The sequence below is a fragment of the Phaseolus vulgaris genome, chromosome 4 (assembly GCF_051622355.1).
Source record: "Phaseolus vulgaris cultivar YP4 chromosome 4, ASM5162235v1, whole genome shotgun sequence".
Lineage (NCBI taxonomy): Eukaryota > Viridiplantae > Streptophyta > Magnoliopsida > Fabales > Fabaceae > Phaseolus > Phaseolus vulgaris.
The window spans coordinates 3,101,054-3,124,590 of record NC_143501.1 but is presented as its reverse complement, the minus strand read 5'-3'; the positions used below and the strand labels follow the sequence as shown (position 1 = coordinate 3,124,590).

At 35.0% G+C, this 23,537-nt stretch overlaps 3 protein-coding genes and 1 pseudogene across 4 annotated transcripts; all 4 read left to right on the top strand.

The window, feature by feature from the left end:
* The first annotated feature begins 5,132 nt into the window (after positions 1–5,132).
* On the top strand, positions 5,133–7,080 carry LOC137838288 (uncharacterized). The gene is made up of 4 exons (XM_090301505.1): positions 5,133–5,285; positions 5,373–5,785; positions 5,935–5,981; positions 6,926–7,080. Exons 1-4 carry the CDS (start codon positions 5,133–5,135, stop codon positions 7,078–7,080), a joined length of 768 nt encoding a protein of 255 aa, XP_090157631.1.
* Positions 7,081–10,737: 3,657 nt separating this feature from the next.
* LOC137836758 (putative disease resistance RPP13-like protein 1) lies at positions 10,738–15,773 on the top strand. The gene is made up of 2 exons (XM_068645483.2): positions 10,738–14,238; positions 14,680–15,773. The coding sequence occupies exon 1, from the start codon at positions 10,825–10,827 to the stop codon at positions 14,194–14,196; it is 3,372 nt and encodes a 1,123-aa protein (XP_068501584.2). The 5' UTR covers positions 10,738–10,824; the 3' UTR covers positions 14,197–14,238; positions 14,680–15,773.
* LOC150027788 (putative disease resistance RPP13-like protein 1) lies at positions 14,223–15,773 on the top strand (annotated as a pseudogene). Its single transcript, XR_016520474.1, has one exon. The product of XR_016520474.1 is annotated as a putative disease resistance RPP13-like protein 1 (transcript).
* Positions 15,774–17,364: 1,591 nt separating this feature from the next.
* Positions 17,365–18,561, top strand: LOC137836582 (F-box/FBD/LRR-repeat protein At5g56420). The gene is made up of 2 exons (XM_090301504.1): positions 17,365–18,045; positions 18,139–18,561. Exons 1-2 carry the CDS (start codon positions 17,365–17,367, stop codon positions 18,559–18,561), a joined length of 1,104 nt encoding a protein of 367 aa, XP_090157630.1.
* Positions 18,562–23,537: the final 4,976 nt, after the last annotated feature.

Sequence of the window (23,537 nt, the reverse complement as noted above, 5' to 3'; positions counted from 1 at the left end):
GTTTCGGTAGAGGATAGCCTTGGGTTGCACAAAATTTCTGAAAAATTCTCCCGAAATAGGTTTTTCCTGCATTTTCATTTAAGAATCTCACCTGAATTTGGGACCAAATGCGACAAATTTCAGGTGAAACGGATGAGTATTCACCCACGAAAAAAATCAAACAGTTTCGCAAACAAACGAACCTACCTTTCAGCCCTGGCAGTGATGAATAAAAAATTTATTGCCAGTCTTGTGGGACGAATCTAGGGTTCAAATCTCAGCTAAAACTCAATAGACAAAGTGACGAATGTCTGGTAAAAATTTCAGACCAAAATACCCAAGGAGCAAGCCGTAGTAAGTCCCAGACCGAGAGTGAACAAAACTAGTTTTCCGAAAACAAAACGTCCTGGCTTATCTTCCCCGTATCTTCTTTTCGTGATTTGTTTATGGACGTGCCTCCTTCCATGGGTGCAAACATCATATGGAAGTACTTGTGTGAATTTGTTCAGCGCAATACAGACCCGGAATGAAATTGCAGAAATTAGGGCGGAATTTCACAATTTTCGGTAGAAGATAGCCTTGGTTTGCACAAAATTTCTGAAAAATTCTCCCGAAATAGATTTTTCCTGAAATTCCACGTAAGAATTTCCATTAAATTTGGGACAAAAGGCGGCAAATTTCAGGTCAAACGGATGAGTATTCACCCACGAAAAGAATCAAACAGTTTCACACACAAACGAACCTTCCTTTCAGCCCTGGCAGTGATGAATAAAAATTTTATTGCCAGCCTTGTGAGACGAATCTGGGGCTCAAATCTCAGTAAAAAATCAATAGACACAGTGACGAATGTCTGGTAAAAATTTCACACCAAAATACCCAAGGAGCAAGCCGTTCTAAGTCCAAGACCGAGAGTGAACAAAACTGGCTTTCCGAAACCTAAACATCCTGCCTTTTCTTCCCCATATCTTCTTTTCGTGATTTGTTTATGGACGTGCCTCCTGACCTGGGTGCAAACAACATATGAAAGTACTTGTGTGAACTTTTTCAGCGCCAAACGGACCCGGAATGAAATTGCAGAAATTAAGGCGGAATTTCACAAGTTTCGGTAGAGGATAGCCTTGGTTTCCACAAAATTTTTGAAAAATTCTCCCGAAATAGTTTTTTCCTGAAATTCCACGTAAGAATCTCCACTGAATTTGGGACAAAGCGCGACAAATTTAAGGTCAAACAGATGAGTGTTCACCCACGAAAAAAATCAAACAATTTCGCACACAAACAAACCTTCCTTTCGGCCCTGGCAGTGATGAATAAAAAATTTATTTCCAATCTTGTGGGATGAATCTGGGGCTCAAATCTCATTCAAAACTCAATAGACACAGTGACGACTGTCTGGTAAAAATTTCAGAACAAAATAACCAAGGAGCAAACCGTAGTAAGTCCCAGACCGAGAGTGAACAAAACTAGTTTTTCGAAAACAAACGTCCTGGCATTTCCTCCCCGTATCATCTTTTCGTGATTTTTTTATGGACGTGCCTCCTTACCCAGGTAAAAACAACATATGAAAGTACTTGTGTGAATTTTTTCAGCGCAATACGGACCCGGAATGAAATTGCAGAAATTAGGGCGGAATTTCACAAGTTTCGGTAGAAGATAGCCTTGGTTTGCACAAAATTTCTTAAAAGTTCTCCCGAAATAGTTTTTTCCTGAAATTCCACGTAAGAATCTCCACTGAATTTGGGACAAAACGCGACAAATTTCAGGTCAAACGGATGAGAATTCACCCACGAAAAAAATCAAACAGTTTCGCACACAAACGAACCTTCCTTTCAGCCCTGGCAGTGATGAATAAAAAATTTATTGCCAGTCTTGTGAGACGAATCTGGGGCTCAAATCTCAGCAAAAAATCAATAGACATAGTGACGAATGTCTGGTAAAAATTTCAGACGATAATACCCAAGGAGCACGCCGTAGTAAGTCCAAGACCGAGAGTAAACAAAACTGTTTTTCTGAAAACTAAACGTCCTGCCTTTTCTTCCCCGTATCTTCTTTTCGTGATTTGTTTATGGACGTGCCTCCATTCCTGGGTGCAAAGAACATATGAAAGTACTTGTGTGAACTTTTTCAGCGCCATACGGACCCGCAATGAAAATGCTGAAATTAGGGCGGAATTTGACAAGTTTCGGTAAAGGATGATAGCCTTGGTTTGCACAAAATTTCTGAAAAATTCTGCCAAAATAGTTTTTCCTGAAATTCCACGTAAGAATCTCCACTGAATTTGGGACAAAAGGCGACAAATTTAAGGTCAAACGGATGAGTATTCACCCACGAAAAAAATCAAACAGTTTAAACAAACCTTCTTTTCGGCCCTGGCAGTGATGAATAAAAAATTTATTGCCAATCTTGTGGGATGGATCTGGGACTGAAATCTCAGTCAAAACTCAATAGACACAGTGACGAATGTCTAGTAAAAATTTCAGAACAAAATAACCAAGGAGCAAGTCGTAGTAAGTCCCAGACCGAGAGTGAACAAAACTGGTTTTTCGAAAACAAAACGTCCTGGGTTTTCCTCCCCATATCATCTTTTCGTGATTTGTTTGTGGACGTGCCTCCTTACCCAGGTGAAAACAACATATGAAAGTACTTGTGTGAATATTTTCAGCGTAATACGGACCCGGAATGAAATTGCAGAAAATTAGGGCGGAATTTCACAAGTTTCGATAGAGGATAGCCTTGGGTTGCACAAAATTTCTGAGAAATTCTCCCGAAATAGTTTTTTCCTGCATTTTCACGTAAGAATCTCACCTGAATTTGGGACAAAACGCAACAAATTTCAGGTCAAACGGATGAGTATTCACCGACGAAAAAAATCAAACAGTTTCGCACACAAACGAACCTTCCTTTCAGCCCTGGTAGTGATGAATAAAAAATTTATTGCCAGTCTTGTGGGACGAATCTGGGGCTCAAATCTCAGCCAAAACACAACAGAAACAGTAACGAATGTCTGGTATAAATTTTAGACCAAAATACCCAAGGAGCAAGTCGTAGTAATTCCCAGACCGAGATTGAACAGAACTGGTTTTCCGAAAACAAAACGTCCTGGCTTTTCTTCCCCGTATCTTCTTTTCGTGATTTGTTTATGGACGTGCCTCCTTACCTGGGTGCAAACAAAATATGAAAGTACTTGTGTGAATTTTTTCAGCGCAATACGGACCCGGAATGAAATTGCAGAAATTAGGGCGGAATTTCACAAGTTTTGGTAGAGGATAGCCTTGAAATTTCTGAAAAATTCTCTCGAAATAGTTTTTTCCTGTAATTCCACGTAAGAATCTCCACTGAATTTGGGACAAAACGCGACAAATTTAAGGTTAAACGGATGAGTATTCACCAACGAAAAAAATCAAACAGTTTTACACACAAAAGAACCTTCCTTTTAGCCTTGGCAGTGATGATTAAAAAATTTATTGCCAGTCTTATGGGACGAATCTGGGGCTCAAATCTTACCCAAAATTCAATAGACACAGTGACGAATGTCTGGTAAAAGTTTCAGACCAAACTACCCAAGGAGCAAGATGTTGTAAGACCCAGACCGAGAGTGAACAAAACTGGTTTTCCGGAAAAAAAAAAACGTCCTGGCTTTTCTTTCCCGTATGTTCTTTTTGTGATTTGTTTATGGACGTGCCTCCTTACCTGGGTGCAAAGAACATATGAAAGTACTTGTGTGAATTTTTTCAGCGCAATACGGACGCGAAATGAAATTGCAGAAATTAGGGCGGAATTTCAACATTTTCGGTAGATGAAAGCCTTGGCTTACACAAAATTTCTGAAAAATTCTCCCGAAATAGTTTTTTGCTGAAATTCCACGTAAGAATATCCACTGAATTTGGGTCAAAACGCGACAATTTTCAGGTCAAACGGCTGAGTATTCACCCACGAAAAAAATCAAAGAGTTTCGCACACAAACGAACCTTCCTTTCAGAACTGGCAGTGACGAATAAACAATTTATTGCCAGTCTTGTGGGACGAATCTGGGGCTCAAATCTCAGCCAAAACTCAATATACACTGACGAATGTTTGGTAAAATTTTCAGACCAAAATACTCAAGGAGGAAGCCGTAGTAAGTCCCAGACCGAGAGTGAAAAAAACTGGTTTTCCGAAAACAAAACGTCCTTGCTTTTCTTCCCCGTATCTTCTTTTTGTGATTTGTTTATGGACGTGCCTCCTTACCTGGGTGCAAAAAATATATGAAAGTATTTTTGTGAATTTTTTCAGCGCAATACGGACCCGGAATGAAATTGCAAAAATTAGTGCGGAATTTCACAAGTTTCGGTAGAGGATAACCTTGGTTTGCACAAAATTTCTGAAAAATTCTCCCGAAATAATTTTTTCCTGAAATTCCACGTAAGAATCTCCATTGAATTTGGGACAAAACGCGACAAATTTCAGGTTAAACGGATGAGTATTCACCCACGAAAAAAATCTAACAATTTCGCACACAAACGAACCTTCCTTTCAGCCCTGGCAGTGATGAATAAAAAATTTATTGCCAGTCTTCTGGGACGAATCTGAGGCTCAAATCTTAGCCAAAACTCAATAGTCATAGTGACAAATGTCTGGTAAAAATTTCAGACCGAAATACCCAAGGAGCAAGTCGTATTAAGTCCCAGACCGAGAGTGAACAAAACTGGTTTTCTGAAAAACAAAACGTCCTGGCTTTTCTTCCCCGTATCTTCTTTTGGTGATTTGTTTATGGACGTGCCTCCTTACCTGGGTGCAAACAACATATGAAAGTACTTGTGTGAATTTTTTCAGCGCAATACGGACCCAGAATGATATTGCAGAAATTAGGGCGAAATTTCACAAGTTTCGGTAGATGATATTCTTGGTTTGCACAAAATTTTTGAAAAATTCTCCCGAAATAGTTTTTTCCTGAAATTTCACATAAGAATCTCCACTGAATTTGGGGCAAAACGTGACAAATTTCAGATCAAACGGATGAGTATTCACCCACGAATAAGGAAGATGTTGTACATATTGGAGAGAAAATAGAAAAAAATCAGAAAAAGTGAAAAACAAGAGAGGAGTGTCCTATAAAAGATGTACCTTATCCACATGCTCCTACAAAGAAATGCAAGGAAAGACAATTTGCAAGATTTATGGATATTCTCAAAAGATTGCAAATTAACATTCCATTTACTGAAGCTTTAAAGCAGATGCCTACATATGCTAAATTCATGAAGGAATTATTGACAAAGAAAAGAAAAATCAATGACCAGAAGATAGTTGAATTGGAAGCTGGATGCAGTGCTGTAATTTAAAAATCATTACCAAAGAAATCCAGAGATCCTGGGAGTTTCACTTTGCCAGTTACCATAGGAAATATAACTGGTTGAAAGGAATTATTGGATCTTGGAGCTAGTATTAATTTGATGTCTTCATCAATGCTGAAGAAAATTGGAGATGTAGAAGTAAAACCAACAAGAATGACTTTGCAGTTGGCTAATAGATCAATCAAATATCCACATGGAATAGTTGAAGATCTATTGGTAAAGGTAGATAAATTTCTATTCCTAGTAGATTTTGTTGTAATGGATATTGAAGAAGATGTTGAAGTACCTTTGATATTGGGAAGACTATTCATAAAAACTGCCAAAGTTATAATTGATGTAGACAAAGGAAAATTGAAGGTTTGTGTTCTAGATAAAGAAGTAAGCTTTAATGTTTTTGAAGCAAAGAAGTATTCAAATGATCATAAAGAGTGTTTTAGAGTGGATATGAATGTTGTTGAACCTTCAATGATGTTAATCAGGCATCAAGTTATATGACGTTAAACGAGCGCTTGCTGGGAGGCAACCCAGTGTTTTGTTTTGAAATGAGTCTTTAATTTTTGTTTTGATTTAGTAGTATGTTTTAATATTTGTCTTTAAAACCAGTTTGATATGTGAAATGGTCATGTAGGTTTGAAATGTTAGGTGAAATGAATGGATGGAAGAAAGCTTGGAAAGGTTTGAAACTTTTGGCAAAGACAAAATGAAAATTTTCAAGAAAATTTCATTGCAGGGTAATTTTAGCTTAAGCTAAAACTTTTAGCCTAAGCTAGATATGCAGAAAAAGAAAAAAAAATTGTTCTGCAACTTTCGCTTGAGCTAAACTAGGCTAGCTAGAGCTAGAAAACTTTGTTGCTCTCGGCCAAACTTTAGCTTGAGCTTAAACGGTCTAGCCTGAGCTAAACAAACTTTGTTGCTCTCTGCCAAATTTTAGCCTGAGCTAAAATGAGCTAGCTTGAGCTAGAACAAATCTGTTGCTCCCTACCAAATTTTAGCTTGAGCTAAGAAGCTCTAGCCTAAGCTAGTGAGATTTCTAAAAAAAAAAAAGAAAAACTGGAGCATTTTATAAAAATCACATTTTGAAAACCCTACACCCTAACTCAGTTTCAGAAGCCCCCTCTGTTCATAAAAAATCCCAAAGCTTCCATCTACATAATCATTCTCAAACAAACATTTCATCTACATTGTCATTATCAAGGTAAGTAATTACTCATCTCCATAATCATTTTCATTGCCATTTTCATTCAACCAAGTCCAGTCATGCGTGTTTCTGCTTCCATTTCACAGTTTCGTTTTTAAATTGAAAGATTCAATTTTTTGAAATTTCAATGTCTTGATGTTGAATAGGATTTTGGAATAGGATAATCAAAGTTAAGTACGGTTTCTATGGATAAAATACCAAAACAAAAAGTACTCATTCAATTTCATTTTATACATTGCATATCAAGTGTTTGTTGAAATGCCAATCAAATAAAACACTTTGATTTGAGGAATGTTTATTCTTACTTGTGCAGAAAAATGAGTTGCACCAAATCCACAGCTGGTATTAAATAATCTGTCGTTGACACCCACTGAATTTGATGATTATCTATCTTGGCATGTGGACATGCACAATTTTTCAGGGGAGGCAGGAGAGTTTGGAGTTGGGATTAGAGTTGAAGAGACACCAGAAATAGCAGCTGGAACAACTAGAGCAGCAACAGATGATGAACATTCAAACCAAGTTCAGAATGATGATGTTGGCACAGAGCAGAACAAAATCACAAGAGGAGATTGATACTTATCATGCACAATGAACAAAAAACTAGTTTTATCTTTTTGTTTAACTTTACTTTCAGTTTAATTTAGTAAATTGACTTTAGCAGTTTAGTTTAATATTTCTTACTTTAGCTTTTGTTGATGGCAAGCTTAAGTTAGTATAGTGGTTGATGTTTTCATATTTTGTGAAATCTTGTATATAGATAGATGATGGTATAATTTTTTGGAAAAAGAAATCAAACCATAGTTCTAAATTAGAACAACCAAATGGATTGATCAGGGACTTAATTTGAAAAAAGAATTTGTGGTTGGAACCATCACTCAAATTGAGAAAGGATAGTAATGTGTAAAAGTTGGAACAAGGTAAATAGTTAAAAGCAATGTCTGAGAACAAATGAGCAATTGAAATTAGCCAACCAAGTGAGAGTGTGAAACCTTTAAACAGTTTGAGGGACTTTCACTAGTGAAGAGTTAATTGAGGTTGCCTAATTTTCTAGTTAATTTGCATCACAAAATCAAATATGGAGATGATGGAGGCATGTTTAATAGAGTTGGAGGTGAGAAAACTCAGAACCAAACAGCTAACCTTTGCAATATATGATGAAATGTGCAGAAAAATAACCCTTTTTGAGCCAAATTTGTTTTATTGCACCCTAGCTTCTGATATACATATATTATCCTACCTTGTGGTATGCTAACAAAAGGAGAGCATAGGTGCAATTCAAATTTCTATAATTAAAAGAATCGGGTTTGGTGTGGCTGCTGGGATTTTGAGAATGAAAAAAAAGAGAAAAAAAAAGAAAAAGAAAAAAAGGGAATGACAAAATTATCCAAATTCTCATTCTCTTTTCTAAAAAAAGAAAAAGAAAAGCAAAAGGGATTACAAGAATAGAAAAAGAAGCAATGTGGATGAATCTTATGGAAGGGATAATAGATAACACAATTAGAAATTGAATTGCAAATATGCTAATCTTTTGTTAAGTGTGCATTTAGTTATCCTGGAAAAACCAAATTTTCTTTGTAACCCAACCTCATTACAACCTGTAAAAGACCTCAAGATTTATGTTTGTGAAAGTGTTTGTAATCAACTGGAAATGAAGGGCAGTCTTAAATTAGCTTGGAAATCAGTGAAAAGAGAGGGAAAACACTCACCAATGAGGAATGAAGAGAGAAATTCCTTAGTTTGATTCTCAGTGAAGATTAACAATTGTTTACCTTGGAAATTGAATACTTTCTTATCATGTCTTGGTTTGAATTGATAGGAAACACCATAATTTTTTGTTGAATAATCTTGTGCTCTTTCCATGAAGTTGTTCTGATATTAAACTATAGATTTGATTTCTAAGGATTTTGGGGAGGAATGAACTCTTATTTTTTTGGGATTCAATTACTTTGCTTGAGGACAAGCAAGATTCTAGGTTGGGGGGAATTTGATAAGTGTCAATGTGTAGTTTTTATGATTGAGAAAATTGAACACTTTGGAACTTAATTGTTGCTTAATGTAAGAAAATTACCCTAATCTGATAATTATTGAATCTGATTATATATTTTGAACCAAGAAACAAATGAAGAAATTTAATCTCAATTTTTGTGTAAATTGCAGATGAATATGAAGCATTGAAAGAATGTATTCAAGCTGGCATTGAAAGAAAAAAAGTAAAAACTTAATTGGATCACAAGAAGATTTAGCTCAAGCTAGAGGATTTAGCTCAAGCTAGAGGATTTAGCTCAAGCTAAAACTGTCCAGAGTTGATTAAAGGTGCAGTACTGATCTAGACCAGGCTAAAATCGCTAGCTCAAGCTAAAACTGTCCAGAGTTGATTAAAGGTGCAGTACTGATCTAGCTTAAGCTAAATTGGCTAGCTTGAGCTAAAGTTCATTATATAAATTTGAAACACAACTCAAAAGGAAGCGGTGGAAAAAGATTGGGTTTTTATAGAGAGAGACTAGTGAGAGAAAGAGAAGAAACCTCTGTTCTTAGGAGAAGAACTTGCTCAGATCAGCCCTTCTTATGCAATCCAGATCAAGAATGAAGATTGGAGGAGCTGTCATGAGTGGCTAAGTTCTTTCTAACTTGGGATTGAATGTAATTTACCTTGATCAAATGTATTCTTGGTGATATATATATTCTCTTTTCTACTTGTTTTTGGTATTTTCATTTTATGCTTATTGCTTGATTCTGTCTGATCAATAGAGTCTTGATTTTGATCCTTAAATTTAACTGAAAAGTACCTTTAAGGATCTGAAATAAACGAAAATACTTGATAACTTGTAATGCTAGGAATAGATTCCAGGTTATTGATTGCATTATAATTCTGTTCCTAAAGCTGGATGATTTGTTAAATATCTGAGGAATCAGTGTTTGAGAAATTATCTTATGAATTTCATCTATGAGGAATCAAGATGAATGACTTTAAATTAAGCATCAAGAATAAGTAGTTTTGAGTATTATGTATTATATTATTCCAAAATACAAATGATTGAGATAGACGCAATTCAATCCCAAGTATCTTTTTCTATAATTGATAAGTTAGTTTTGTATTTGGTTGAATCAAACCCTATATCTCTTAGTTACTTGTGAAATCTTTAATTTGGTAATGAACAAGTTCTCAACAATCATAATTATTTTCTATACTTGATGAGTTTTAAAACAGAATATCTTAATTAGAATTGTTCTCTGTGGATTCGACATTCGTACTTTAAAGAGTACTATATTACAGTTGATTCGGTACACTTGCCGAGAAATATCAACAACCATCCATTCCACTTCTTAAGCTTAGATATCAGTCCCTTCCTCATACAGAGGATAAAGAGGAAACTAGTGCCAAGATGGTGGGACAAAGTGCAACTGTTAATTGAATCTATGGGTGGTTCTGAGTGTTGCATGTGGTTTGAGACTGAATGGTTGTGTTGTCAGCATTGACACATTTACACATTTAACTGTTCATAATTTCATTTCAAGGGTATTCTTGGGAGATAAAAGGGTATTCTTGGGAGCCAACACCTTTCTAAAAATCTTGCATATTCAAACTGTCACCTCTTGGACTCTTAACAGGAGAAATCAGTTCATGCAATTGACAATTTCAACTCATTGTTGCACTGTCAATATTGATACTTTGTGGCGTTATTCTCTTCCACCATGGATCCTCAAATTTCCAATAACTCTTATAGAAGGAATGAGTCTTTTATTATGATTGATGTACAACTAAACATTGATTTATGTTAAAAGTCTGTATACATTGTTAAAAAAATTGTATTTCTGATCCAGAAGTAATATTTTAAAACTTGAAATTCATAAAAAAAAAACTGTTAAAAATTTTATCGATATTTTAGGGTATATCTTTCCACTGATTGAAGCTACAGATAAAACAATAAATAACGACGTATGACACACCATTATTATCAGACTTTTATTCATTAAATAAGTTTGTGATATCATATCAGAAAATAAACAATTATTGCTTCACTTTGGGTCTATCGACCTTATTCAACTCACCAAAACCATTGAATATAAAACTAATCAAACATAAAATATGTAATCGAATGTTTAAAACCCAACCATCAATCACTCTTTATGATTGGATGAATGTGTGAATGCAACGAATAATTGTGGAATTAAGCTTTAAAAAAGATTCAAAGAAAAGTATGTTCCACCATCCTTATAAAGTCAACTCATCCTATCAATACATATTGCATCCATCGGCTGAATAGTTGTCACAAACTGCATTTCAACTTACTCTTTACCATTCTTCCCATCATTACCATGGCAGCAGAACTTGTTGGTGGTTCTCTTCTTTCGGCCTTTCTTCAGGTTGCATTCGAAAGGCTCGCTTCTCCTCAATTTCTGGACTTCTTTCATGGAAGAAAACTTGATGAGAAGCTGCTTGGCAATTTGAACATCATGTTGCACTCCATCAATGCTCTCGCGGATGATGCTGAACTAAAGCAGTTCACAGATCCACACGTCAAAGCATGGCTTTTTGCTGTCAAAGAGGCTGTCTTTGATGCAGAGGATCTTTTGGGTGAAATAGACTATGAACTCACCAGATGCCAAGTGGAAGCTCAATCCGAACCTCAAACCTTTACTTCCAAGGTATCAAATTTCTTCAACTCTACTTTCACTTCATTTAACAAGAAAATTGAATCAGAGATGAAAGAAGTATTGGAGAAACTAGAATATCTTGCAAAGCAAAAGGGTGCTCTTGGTTTGAAGGAGGGTACTTATTCTGGTGATGGATTTGGTAGTAAAGTTCCACAGAAATTGCCATCATCTTCTTTGATGGTTGAAAGTGTTATTTATGGCAGAGATGCTGACAAAGATATAATCATTAATTGGCTCAAATCTGAAACTCACAATTCTAAGCAGCCATCAATACTTTCCATTGTGGGCATGGGTGGCTTGGGTAAGACCACACTCGCCCAGCATGTGTACAATGACCCAAAGATCCACGATGCAAAATTTGATATCAAAGCATGGGTATGTGTTTCTGATCATTTTCATGTTTTGACTGTGACAAGAACAATTCTTGAGGCAATCACAAATCAAAAAGATGATAGTGAGAACTTAGAAATGGTTCACAAAAAACTGAAAGAAAGATTGTCAGGAAGAAAAATTTTTCTTGTTTTAGATGATGTTTGGAACGAAAGACGAGAAGAATGGGAAGTTGTGCGAACTCCTCTTAGCTATGGGGATCCAGGAAGTAGAATTCTTGTCACAACTCGGGGTGAGAACGTTGCTTCTAACATGAGGTCTAAAGTGCATCTTCTAGAGCAATTAGGAGAGGATGAATGCTGGAATGTTTTTGAAAATCACGCATTAAAGGATAATGATCTTGAATTGAATGATGAGCTAAAGGAGATTGGTAGAAGGATAGTTGAGAAGTGCAAGGGATTACCTTTAGCTTTGAAAACAATTGGATGTCTTTTACGCACAAAGTCATCAATTTCAGATTGGAAAAGCATATTGGAAAGTGAGATATGGGAGTTACCAAAAGAAAAAAATGAAATTATTCCAGCCCTATTTATGAGTTATCGCTATCTTCCTTCTCATCTTAAAAAGTGCTTTGCTTATTGTGCCTTATTCCCCAAAGATTATGGATTTGTGAAGGAGGAGTTAATTTTGTTGTGGATGGCGCAAAATTTTCTACAGAGTCCACAACAGATTAGACATCCAGAAGAAGTTGGTGAACAGTATTTCAATGATCTATTGTCAAGGTCTTTTTTTCAACAATCAAGTTTCGTAGGGATTTTCGTAATGCATGACCTTCTGAATGATTTGGCAAAATATGTCTTTTCAGATTTCTGCTTCAGGTTGAATATTGATAAAGGCCAATGTATACCGAAAACAACCCGTAATTTTTCATTTGAATTATGTGATGCCAAAAGTTTTTATGGTTTTGAGGGTTTAATTGATGCTAAAAGACTTCGTTCATTTCTTCCTATCTCACAATATGAGAGATCTCAATGGCATTTCAAGATTTCAATACATGATTTATTCTCCAAGATTAAGTTTTTACGCGTCTTATCTTTTTCTTTTTGTTCAAATCTTCGAGAGGTCCCAGATTCTATAGGTGATCTTAAACATCTCCACTCATTAGATCTTTCGTATACTAATATACAAAAACTACCAGACTCTATATGTTTGCTCTATAACTTACTAATACTGAAGTTGAACTATTGTTTAAGGTTAAAGGAGTTGCCCTTAAATTTTCATAAACTTACCAAATTGCGTTGCCTGGAATTTAAACATACGAAACTGACAAAGATGCCAATGCTTTTTGGACAATTGAAGAATCTTCAAGTATTGAGTATGTTTTTCATCGATAGAAATAGTGAGCTAAGTACTAAGCAGATTGGAGGACTTAATCTTCATGGAAGTCTATCAATTAAGGAGGTGCAGAATATTGTGAATCCTTTGGATGCATTAGAAGCAAATTTGAAAACTAAACAACACCTTGTGAAGCTAGAGTTAGAATGGAAGTCGGACAACATCCCTGATGATCCAAGGAAAGAAAGGGAAGTACTTGAGAATCTACAACCTTCCAATCACTTGGAGTGTTTGTCAATCAGGAACTACAGCGGTACAGAATTCCCAAATTGGCTATTCAATAATTCGTTATCAAATCTAGTGTTCTTAAAGTTGGAGGACTGTAAATCCTGCCTATGTTTTCCTCCCCTTGGACTTTTGTCATTACTGAAGACCCTCAAAATTGTAGGGTTTGATGGAATAGTGAGCATTGGTGCTGAATTTTATGGGAGCAACTCTTCATTTGCATGCTTGGAGAATCTGGCATTCTCCAATATGAAGGAATGGGAAGAATGGGAGTGTGAAACTACTTCTTTTCCACGTCTTAAATGGCTTTATGTGGATGAATGTCCCAAACTGAAAGGTACTCATTTAAAGGAAGAAGTTGTTAGTGATAAGCTCACAATTAGCGGAAACAGTATGAACACATCGCCGCTTGAAATCCAACATATTGATGGAGAAGGTGACTCTCTTACAATCTTTCGGCTAGATTTCTTTCCAAAGCTCCGTTCTCTTGAACTGAAAAGATGCCAAAACATAAGAAGAATTTCACAGGAATACGCTCATAATCATCTCATGTATCTAGATATTGATGATTGCCCTCAATTGGAATCATTCCTATTTCCCAAACCCATGCAAATCCTGTTTTCGTCCCTTACCGGGCTGCACATAACTAATTGTCCACAGGTGGAGTTGTTTCCAGATGGAGGTTTGCCATTAAATATAAAAGATATGACTCTTTCATGTTTAAAACTTATCGCCTCCTTGAGAGAGACCTTGGATCCCAACACATGTCTTGAAACCATGCTTATTCAAAATTCGGACATGGAGTGTATTCCCGATGAAGTTTTGCTGCCAAGCTCTCTCACCTCTCTAGAAATCCAATGTTGCCCAAATCTTAGAAAGATGCACTACAAGGGTCTTTGCCACCTCTCCTCTCTCACACTTTCTGAATGTCCCAGCCTTGAATGCTTACCAGCGGAGGGTCTCCCCAAATCCATCTCTTCTCTTACAATCTCGAATTGTCCATTGCTGAGGGAGCGTTGTCGGAGTCCAGATGGAGAAGACTGGGAAAAGATTGCTCACATCCAAAATCTAGATGTTTGGTGATACGATGAGTCACAAGTTCAAATTTGTCTGCCACCTCAACAGGTTCGAATTCTCCACTATATCTTTGTTCCTTTTCGATTACATTTTTCTTAGTTGCAAACGGTAACCCTATAATTGCCATTTTCCAACAAGAGTAGCACATGTTATACTTAAACTCATGATATTTATTAAAGGAGGATGGCTCAGCTACATTTTTCATGAATCAATTACTTTTATTTTATTCTTATTTTCGTGCAAAATTCTTTCAATTCTTCTGTTGAAATTAAATTCCAACCAAATGTGTTTCCTATTTTTAGAATACTGTGAAAATCGTGAAGGTGGTCTGGCATTTGACATCCATTCCGAACAGAGTATTCTGTAGTTGGAAGTTATGGCGGCATCATCTTCATTTATCTAGCTTTCTGAGTATATTTGTTTTCGTAGCCACATTTTTTCTTCTATCTTCTTATTTCATGTTTCTACAGTTCCATGCTACACTTGCAGGACTGTAGACTTGCAGGGGATTGTAAATACTGCCTATGTTGGCCTCCCCTTGGACTTTTTTCATCTTTGAAGTCCCTAGATATTATAGGATTGGATGAAATAGTGAGCATTGGCGCTGAATTTTATGGGAGCAACTCTTCATTTCCATCATTGAAGAGATTGGAATTCGACAAGATGAAGGAATGGGAAGAATAGGAATGTAAAACCACTTCTTTTCCACGTCTTCAGCGTCTTTGTATTACTCAGTGTCAAAAGCTGAAATGCCTGTCAGACCAACTTCTTCATTTAAAGGATCTACAAATTTATTTCTGTGATAAGCTCGTGATTAGCGGAAACACATCGTCGCTTGAAGTTTCATTTATGTCCCCTTGTGAATATTCCCATAATTCATTGCGATTTCCTTGAATATGTGAAGATTGAGGGTGGTTGCGACTCTCTCACAATCTTTCCGCTAGATTTCTTTCCAAAGCTCCATCCACTTGAACTTGTAAGGTGCCAAAACCTAAGAAGAATTTCACAGGAGCAGACTCATAAATCATCTCATGGAACTATTTATTGTTCATTGCCCTCAATTTGAATCATTCCTGAGTGAAGGATCATCTGCATCATTAGTGGGAGCTGAGAATTTAAAGTTGTTGCTGAAACTCATGCAAGTCCTGTTTCCGTCCCTTACTCTGCTGGGGATAGTTGATTGTCCAAAAGTGGAGATGTACCTAGATGAAGGTTTGCCATTAAATGTAAAACATTTGTGTCTTTCAAGTTTTAAACTTATTGCTTCCCTGAGAGAGGCCTTGGACTCCAACACATGTCTTGAACGCTTGTCTATTGAAAATTTGGACGTAGTTTCCAAGCTCTCTCACCTCTGTACACATCTATGATTGCCCAAATCTTAAAACGTTGGACTACAAGGGTCTTTGCCACCTCTCCTCTCTCGCACTTTATGATTGTCCCAGCCTTGAATGCTTACCAGCGGAGGGTCTGCCCAAATTCATCTCGGCTGGGGAAAGATTGCTCACTGGATGTTCAGTAATAAGATGAGACACAAGTTCAAAATTAGATGCAGATCTATTTCCATTTCTCTGCCACTTCAAGAGGTGCTAATTCTTGACCAGAAATATGTATTTTGTTAATCTTATATTATATCTTATAATATTTATACTTAAATTTCAAATAAAATAAAATATCACCCTTTAGGTATGAACCCTTTTTTCTCTCAATTTATTCATCCTCTCAATTATCACTCTCTTGCAAATTCCTTTTTTTCCTCTCTAAAACTTCTCTTTACCTTCCATTTACCTCATTAGTTCAATTTCACCCCTTTTTTAAAATTAGGTCGTTCATCAGTAGTTGGAGAACTAAGAAAAGGACAATGTTTCCAAACAGAACTTTGAGTGTTGAGTGTGCATAAAGCTTTTTAAGAAGAGGAAAAGTTCAAGTGAGAAAAGCTAGTTTATAGTTTAGTTAACAAGTTTCAAAAAAGAGTTTCTTATTTACTTTCCATTTTTAAGGGGAGAAAATGTGATTTCTAATGTTTTGATATTATTTTGTATCTCTTGCAGAAATAACTACAAGATCTGGTTTTTGATCTTTATCATTTAGTTCAACTTGAGTTGAACCGCGTGCATAATAAGAAATGGGTTGAGGTCTTCAGGCATTGTCCAAAGCTTCAAACTCTTGTCATGGGCAAGGTTTAATGATTTAAGCTTTTCAAGTATGAAGTTTGAATCCTCTTGTTAATATTATGATTAATATATTTTTATAATTGGTTTTTCACAGGTCTCTTTTCACTAAGATTCTGAAGGCGATGTTGAAGGAGCAATTTTGTCATACCACAAGCTGTTCCTACATGCATTTCATTACAACTTAAAAGCTGTTGTCTTATTGCTGATTAAAAAAAAAAAAAAACTGTTGTCTTAAAAAATACAGTGGTTCTGTAGTTGAGTTTTAATTTGCTTAATATATTATCCAGAATGCAAAATATTTACGGATCATGAAAATCTGCATTAAAGCTTATCATAATATTATTAGAAGACTTGTTATTTATTTATTTATTATCAGCAATAATAGGGTTACCGTTTGCAACTAAGAAAATTGTAATCGAAAAGGTACAAAGATATTGTGCAGAATTAGAACCTGTTGAAGTGGCAGACAAATTGACATATTAGAAGAATGTGGTTGTGTTTATCAAATTAATCTACTTTTTTCCATCTAATGAAAGTTTGCTGCACATTATCGGTTTTCTTTAGGTATTTTCACATAACTAATTTGCAATGATCTTTATTAGACGTATAAGTAGTTAGTAACTTGTAATTTATTAAAACATAAATAAAAATTTGAATTTACCTGTTTGAGTAAAAGTTGTGAAAAAATATATTAAAAGAAATATAACCCAATATAAAAAATAACACAAAAATATTGAATTACAAAAAATCATTATATTTAAAGATATTAAAAGAAATCTAACAGAGCAAAATGCTGAAAAAATGTATACAAATTAATACACTATTGAATATGATACCTGTTGAAATTCTCTAAGCTTGTCCTTTCAGTTCCCAAGGTTCAGATTTGGCATGGCATGCACATCAATTCCAATGCAAACATAAAGTCTCGTTAATTTGATACGTTGAACGATGAGTTAATCCTATAAGAAAGGGAAGCATCCATGCACACTTTGCATTCTCAACCATGGCTGATATCATCAGTGATTTTCCAGACTCAGTTCTTTGTTACATTCTCTCTTTTCTCCCAACCAAACAAGTTGTTGCAACCAGTTCTCTCTCCAAGCGTTGGAAGCTTCTATGGCGTTCAGTTCCCTCTTTGGATTTCGAGTTCCAAAATAATGAGATCGTTTCTCACCTTCTCTCTGTGAACTTTTTTCTGCGTGGTCGTGATATGGACCAAACCCTCCATAGCTTACGCTTTAGATATTCCTCTTTCGATCCTTTCGATGCTTTGGATAGACATACTGGTATCGAGATATGCATTGAGGATGTATTGAGAAGAAGTTCTAGTCTTGAACACATCCACATCCAAATGGGTTGGTTCACTGCGGTGCCCTCAGTGGTTTTTATCTGCAAAACTCTTGTAGTTCTCAAGTTGGACACATCATTACTGGAAAATATTTCTTTTGTTGATTTGCCCTTGCTTAAAATTTTGCATTTGTATTCTCTTATTTTAGTTCACTGTGATCTTCTTCAACAGTGTCTTTCTGGGTGTCTTAATGTCGAGGACTTGGAAGTCGAGTGTGTGGGTTATGAGACTCGAGAAAAATTCCACAGTTTTCCCAAGTTGGTCAGAGCTAAAATCGATTCATGTTCAGTTCCATTGGAAGTTGTTAAGAATGTTGAATTTTTGGTCACAGATAGAGTAATTCTATAAAATTTGTTTCTTATTTACTTTCCATTTATAGGGAAAAAATGTGATTTATGATGTTTAGATATTATTTTGTTTCTCTTGCAGATATGTAAAGAAGACCTGGTTTGTGAATTTCAGAATTTAGTTCAACTTGAGTTTGCCACCTTGGAGTATAGTGAGGGATGGCTTCACGTCTTGGAAGTGTTCAGGCGTTGTCCAAAGCTTCAAAATCTTGTCATTTGCATTGAAGGCAATGAAGAAGAATCAGTTTTGCCATACCCACTTACTGTTCCTACATGCATTTCATTGCACTTTAAAACCTGTTGCCTTAAATACTACCGTGGTTCTGCATTTGAGTTTCAATTTGCAGAATATATTATGCTGAATGCAAATTATTTACAGATCATGAAATTCCGCATTCGCAGTATTAAATATAAGAATCTTTTGAGAAGACATGATATGATAAGAGATTTATTATCATGCAGTAAGAGTTCAGATGCTTGTACACTTTCATTTGAAAAGTTCTGAAAAGTTAATGTTTTACTTTTATATTTGTGAATGTTTATTAAATTAATCTACTTTTTTTCACCTAATTAAAGTTTGTCAAATGTTTCTAAATTTAGTTTAGTTTCTGTTTCGTAATTTTCTTACAGATTAGTAGATGATATCATGAGTGTGTAGTTTTCATTCCTGAAAAGTTTAAATTCTATGAATAACTGTAAAATGTAAAAGAAAATCATTGGAAAAATAGTAATTAGTATTGGTTATTTTGTGGTAATTATTATAGAAAGTAGTACAATCCCCATGAAACTATTTACCTACTATCACTCAATTACAATATTGTCAAGTTAGAATTATAATATATCTTAATACAATTGCTGTGATGGATCTATGATGAAGAACCGTGTGTGAAGAATGATGAAAACACCCTTAGCAAACGAAAAGACCAAGCACACAACACTGTGAAATGCTCTCTGTAAACAGAGTAAGAAAAAGAGCACGAACAGAAGAACTCTAAAGAAGAGGGAAAGTGAAGAACGAAGATGATCTTATCACCTTAATGTCTTTCCAAGAATCCTTAATAGCTTTATTATCCACTACATTCCTCCATATTTAGATTCTAGAATATCTTTCCATTTTCCAAAATATTCCAACCCCAAATGTCATATCCATTTAGCTAACTGCATTAAACATTTTCAAATCTTAGTTCAGACCCCAACAAAATCACTACTAAGAGTGGCTAGTTAGTCTGCAGAATTATGCAGAACAGAATGCACACACTGGCTTTGCTGTTATGAGGTTATTCCTAACAAAAAAAAAATGTCTATGAACCAGTTCTAAAAACCTCTTAGATGGATAACAATTAGACTAATACAACACATAAACAATGGGTAAGCACAATGGGCAATGAGCAATAACAAATTTTATACCTAAATAAAAGATATTAATCTAACTTAATTATTGTCCAGAAACAATGAGAATCTGGATTCTTTTGTATAACAATTGAAAATCTGTTCACAAGTTAATTCAACCACCAAATAATATATTAATTAGAGTATAAGTCTTATTAAATTTTTTTCAATTGTAGAAAAATGACAAAGATGCTTTAAAAGTAAAGTATAATAAAACCAAAAAGTAATGTAAATGAAACCAAAACAAAAATATTTTACTAAGGACAAAAGCAGAAAAAAATACTATTAAGGAACATAAACAACCTCAACTTCAATATGATAGAAATCATATTTAATCAACCTTTTATTTTTGGATATATTATTTTAATTATATTTATTTTAGTTTTCAATTGCTATATATTTTTATATTGTATATTTAACGTTAATCTTATAATTATATCTAAGCTTTTCCTTACACTTCCCAAACTTTAGGTTTCTATGGCATGCACATCAATTCCAATGCATTATCAAACCATGAGTTATTCCTATAAGAAACTGAATTTTCTAGCCACTCTTTATATTCTAAATTTATATTACTGGTTCATAATAACTGAAATTTACTTAACCATTAAAAACATACCCAATACATTTTCTTTTTATTCTTTCATTTACCACTTAAATAAGGAATATTAAAAGGTAATGGATGCAAAATGTAACTGAAGGAAAATTATGTTTATCACTTAAAATATGTCAACACTGAAATAAATAAAAATTATAAGGAAATTTGAAAATTTTATTTAGGACCAAAAACACGACATACAAATTTATTAAAAGAAAATATTCGTATTAGTCTTCATCAATAGTTAATGTATCACTTAAAAAAAGTAGTCAAGTTATTTTATTTTTTACTGATAAAAAACTAATTTCACTGTAGAAGTCATAAGTTTAAAATTTAAGACTCTAGATATTAAATAGGGCCTTGAATTATGTTAAAAATATATATTTGTTACCTATCAAATAAAACACGAATAAAAATATGAATTTACCTATTTGAGTAAAAAAAAATGTGTAAAAAATATTAATAGAAATCTATCAGAGCGTAATCCAGAAAAAATGAATACAAATTAATACAATATAGAGTGAGACTATTGAAATTCTCAAAGCTTTTCCTTTCACTCCCCAAGGATTAGATTTCCCATGGCATCCACATCAATTCCAATGCACACATAAAGTCTCGTTAACCCATTTGACACGTTCAGCAATGAGTTATTCCTATAAGAAAGTGAAGCATCCTTGCATACTTTGCATCTCAACCATGGTTGATATCATCAGTAATTTTCCAGACTCAATCCTTTGTTTCATTCTCTCTTTTCTCCCAACCAAACAAGTTGTTGCAACCAGTGTTCTCTCCAAGCGCTGGAAACTTCTATGGCGTTTTGTTCCCTCTTTGGATTTCCACTTCGGTACGCCATATATGGATTATATGGATTGTGACTTACGAAAATTGATCTCCTCTTCCCTTATTTTCTCAGTGTACTATTTTTTAAATTTCTGTGAAACTTATCAACCCCTCCATAGATTACGCTTTACAAGTTGCGGTTTATACGATTTTCTTAGTATGGAGACATGCATTAAGACTGCATTGAAAATAAGTGGTAGACTTGAACACCTCGATATCAATCTGGATTGGTTTGTTCAGCTGCCCTCTGCAGTGTTTAGCTGCAAAACTCTTGTAGTTCTCAAGTTGGCCATCATAGCACCGAAAAATATTTCTTTAGTTGATTTGCCCTTGCTTAATATCTTGCATTTGAAATCTGTTCGTTCATTTAAATGTGAAGATCTTCAAAATTTTCTTTCTGGGTGTCTTAATCTAGATGGTTTGGAAGTTGGGTCTGGATTAGCCCCGAAATCGGCTGCTAATACTTCAGAAAAGTTTCCAAAATTGCTCAAGTTGATAAGAGCTAACATCCATACACATTTAGTTCCATTGGAGTTAAATAAGAATGTTGAAGTTTTGGTCACAGATAGGGTAATCCGTGTAAACTTTCTTTATTATTTACTTTTCATTTTTAAGGAAAAAACATCTGATGTTTTGATATTATTTTGTATCTCTTGCAGATATATAAAGATGACCTTGTCTTTGATCTTCATAATTTACTTCAACTTGAGTTGACCCGTTTCAATCTGAGTACGAAATGGTTTGAGGTCTTGAAATTGCTCAAGCATTGTCCAAAACTCAAAGCTCTTGTCATTGACATTTATGAGGTTTAATGATTTAAGTTTTTCAATTATTAATCTTCTTGTTATCTTTTCTTAAAACGTTAGGATTAATATAGTTTTATAATTGTTTTTAACAGAAAAAAAAATTAGTTGCTGAAGGCGATGAAAAAGCGCTTTTGCCATGCCCCGATCCTGTTCCTACATGCATTTCATTACACCTTAAAACCTGTCGTCTTAACAGGTTCAAGGGTTCTGTAGTCCATCTTCAATTTGCTGAATACATTATGAAGAATGCAAATTATTTACGGACCATGAAGTTCCGCTATGCTTCTAATTCTTTGAGAAGACATGATTTGACTAGTCATATATCCTCATGCATGAAGAGTTCTGATACTTGTACGCTTTCGTTTGAGTAGTTAAGGTCTGAGCAAGTGATGGTTTATTTTTGTTTTTATTTTCTGTAGTAACTGCAAGAATGTGGTTTTGCTTATCAAATGAATCTACTTTGATTTGGTTGGCGTAGAATTCCAATGTGATCCTACTTTTCTGTCATTGTGAACAGTGAAATCTTTTAACTATGATGCATTTGTTACTAATAATTGGTATGCGCAATGGATAATTAGCAATTAATAAATGAATTAATAGGGAAATAATATCCCAAACCGAACAAAATAACAAGCACAAAAGCGTAGGCTTAGACACTTGCTTTAACGTAACATAATTGTATCTTAAGTCAAGGAGTGCTCCTAAAAAACAAATGGCATGAAGCTATGCTATTAGAACCAGCTGCTGGACAAAGATTCAGCAATTCCTAGGCTCCATATCTTGCACCAATTATGCACCAACACTGCAGATTATGCAGCAGAAAAAAACCTAGGACAGCAGTGGTGCCTTTGTACTTACTATGGGTTGCAGCAATCATAAAGAACATCCACTTTCGTGCATTCCTTTCTTCCGCCTAAAAACTAGGCAAAACTAAATCTACCAGTGCGTTAGAAGCTGCTGGACATAAGTACACCATTGCCTAGGCTCCACAAACTTGCATCAATTATGTACCAAAACTGCAGTTTTTACATAAGACAGCATTGGTGCCTTATGCACCAAATCTGCAGAATTTATGCAGATTATGCAGCATAAAAGCATAAGACAGCAGTATTGCCTTTGTACATATTCTCCTGCTATACTCTCATCACAAAACTTCCATTGAGTGAAAGAGTACATATTCCCGAAAACGAAGTCATGTGGAAAAGTGCTTCGATTGAGTGAAAGAGCTTCCACAACAGATGCAGGATATTCCTCAGAAGTAATTTGTTGTGATGTGCTAACTTCCTCATCCCTGTATCATGTACTAAGTCCTCTTTCTACTCCTGGATGACATTCTGCACATGGTTCCTTTTCTACAGATTTTTGCATCATCTTTTAGGGGTAAAACTTCAAAGAGGCTTCTCCAAAAAATTCCTGGCATTCCAGCTCTCCCTGCATTTGAGATAGACAACAAACCTTCCTAGCTTCTAGCCAAGATCATTGCCAATCTATTAGGCTATTCATAAAAGATAAAAACAACTAACCTAGCTCATTTATGAGTGTTTTAAATTCTGTTTTAGATTATATTATAGAGAACCATTTTGCTGTTATTTAAACATGTTAAACACTACAGATAAAAGAAACCTGCAAAATAACACTCATAATCCTTAAGACAAAACAAAAGCAAAATCATACCTACAAAAGAACTTTACAAACAGTCATCAAGCATGTTGCCGAGTTATGCATCTTAAGCTCTCTTTCCTTTCCCAACATCTCGCCTAACATCCTCCTTCAAAATTCTCCTTCTAACTTCAACCATATCATTGACCGAGCCCATGATGTTGCACTTATATGCACCTCGTGTTCGGC

Bases quoted from the DNA above. Each gene is read 5' to 3' on its own strand.
- LOC137838288 (XM_090301505.1), top strand. From the start codon at position 5,133: ATGGATATTCTCAAAAGATTGCAAATTAACATTCCATTTACTGAAGCT. The intron at 5,286-5,372 runs GTAATTTAAAAA...ACTGGTTGAAAG, and splicing joins TGGAAGCTGGATGCAGTGCT to GAATTATTGGATCTTGGAGC. The intron at 5,786-5,934 runs GCATCAAGTTAT...ATGGTCATGTAG, and splicing joins CCTTCAATGATGTTAATCAG to GTTTGAAATGTTAGGTGAAA.
- LOC137836582 (XM_090301504.1), top strand. From the start codon at position 17,365: ATGGCTGATATCATCAGTGATTTTCCAGACTCAGTTCTTTGTTACATT. The intron at 18,046-18,138 runs GTAATTCTATAA...TTTCTCTTGCAG, and splicing joins AATTTTTGGTCACAGATAGA to ATATGTAAAGAAGACCTGGT.
- LOC137836758 (XM_068645483.2), top strand. From the start codon at position 10,825: ATGGCAGCAGAACTTGTTGGTGGTTCTCTTCTTTCGGCCTTTCTTCAG.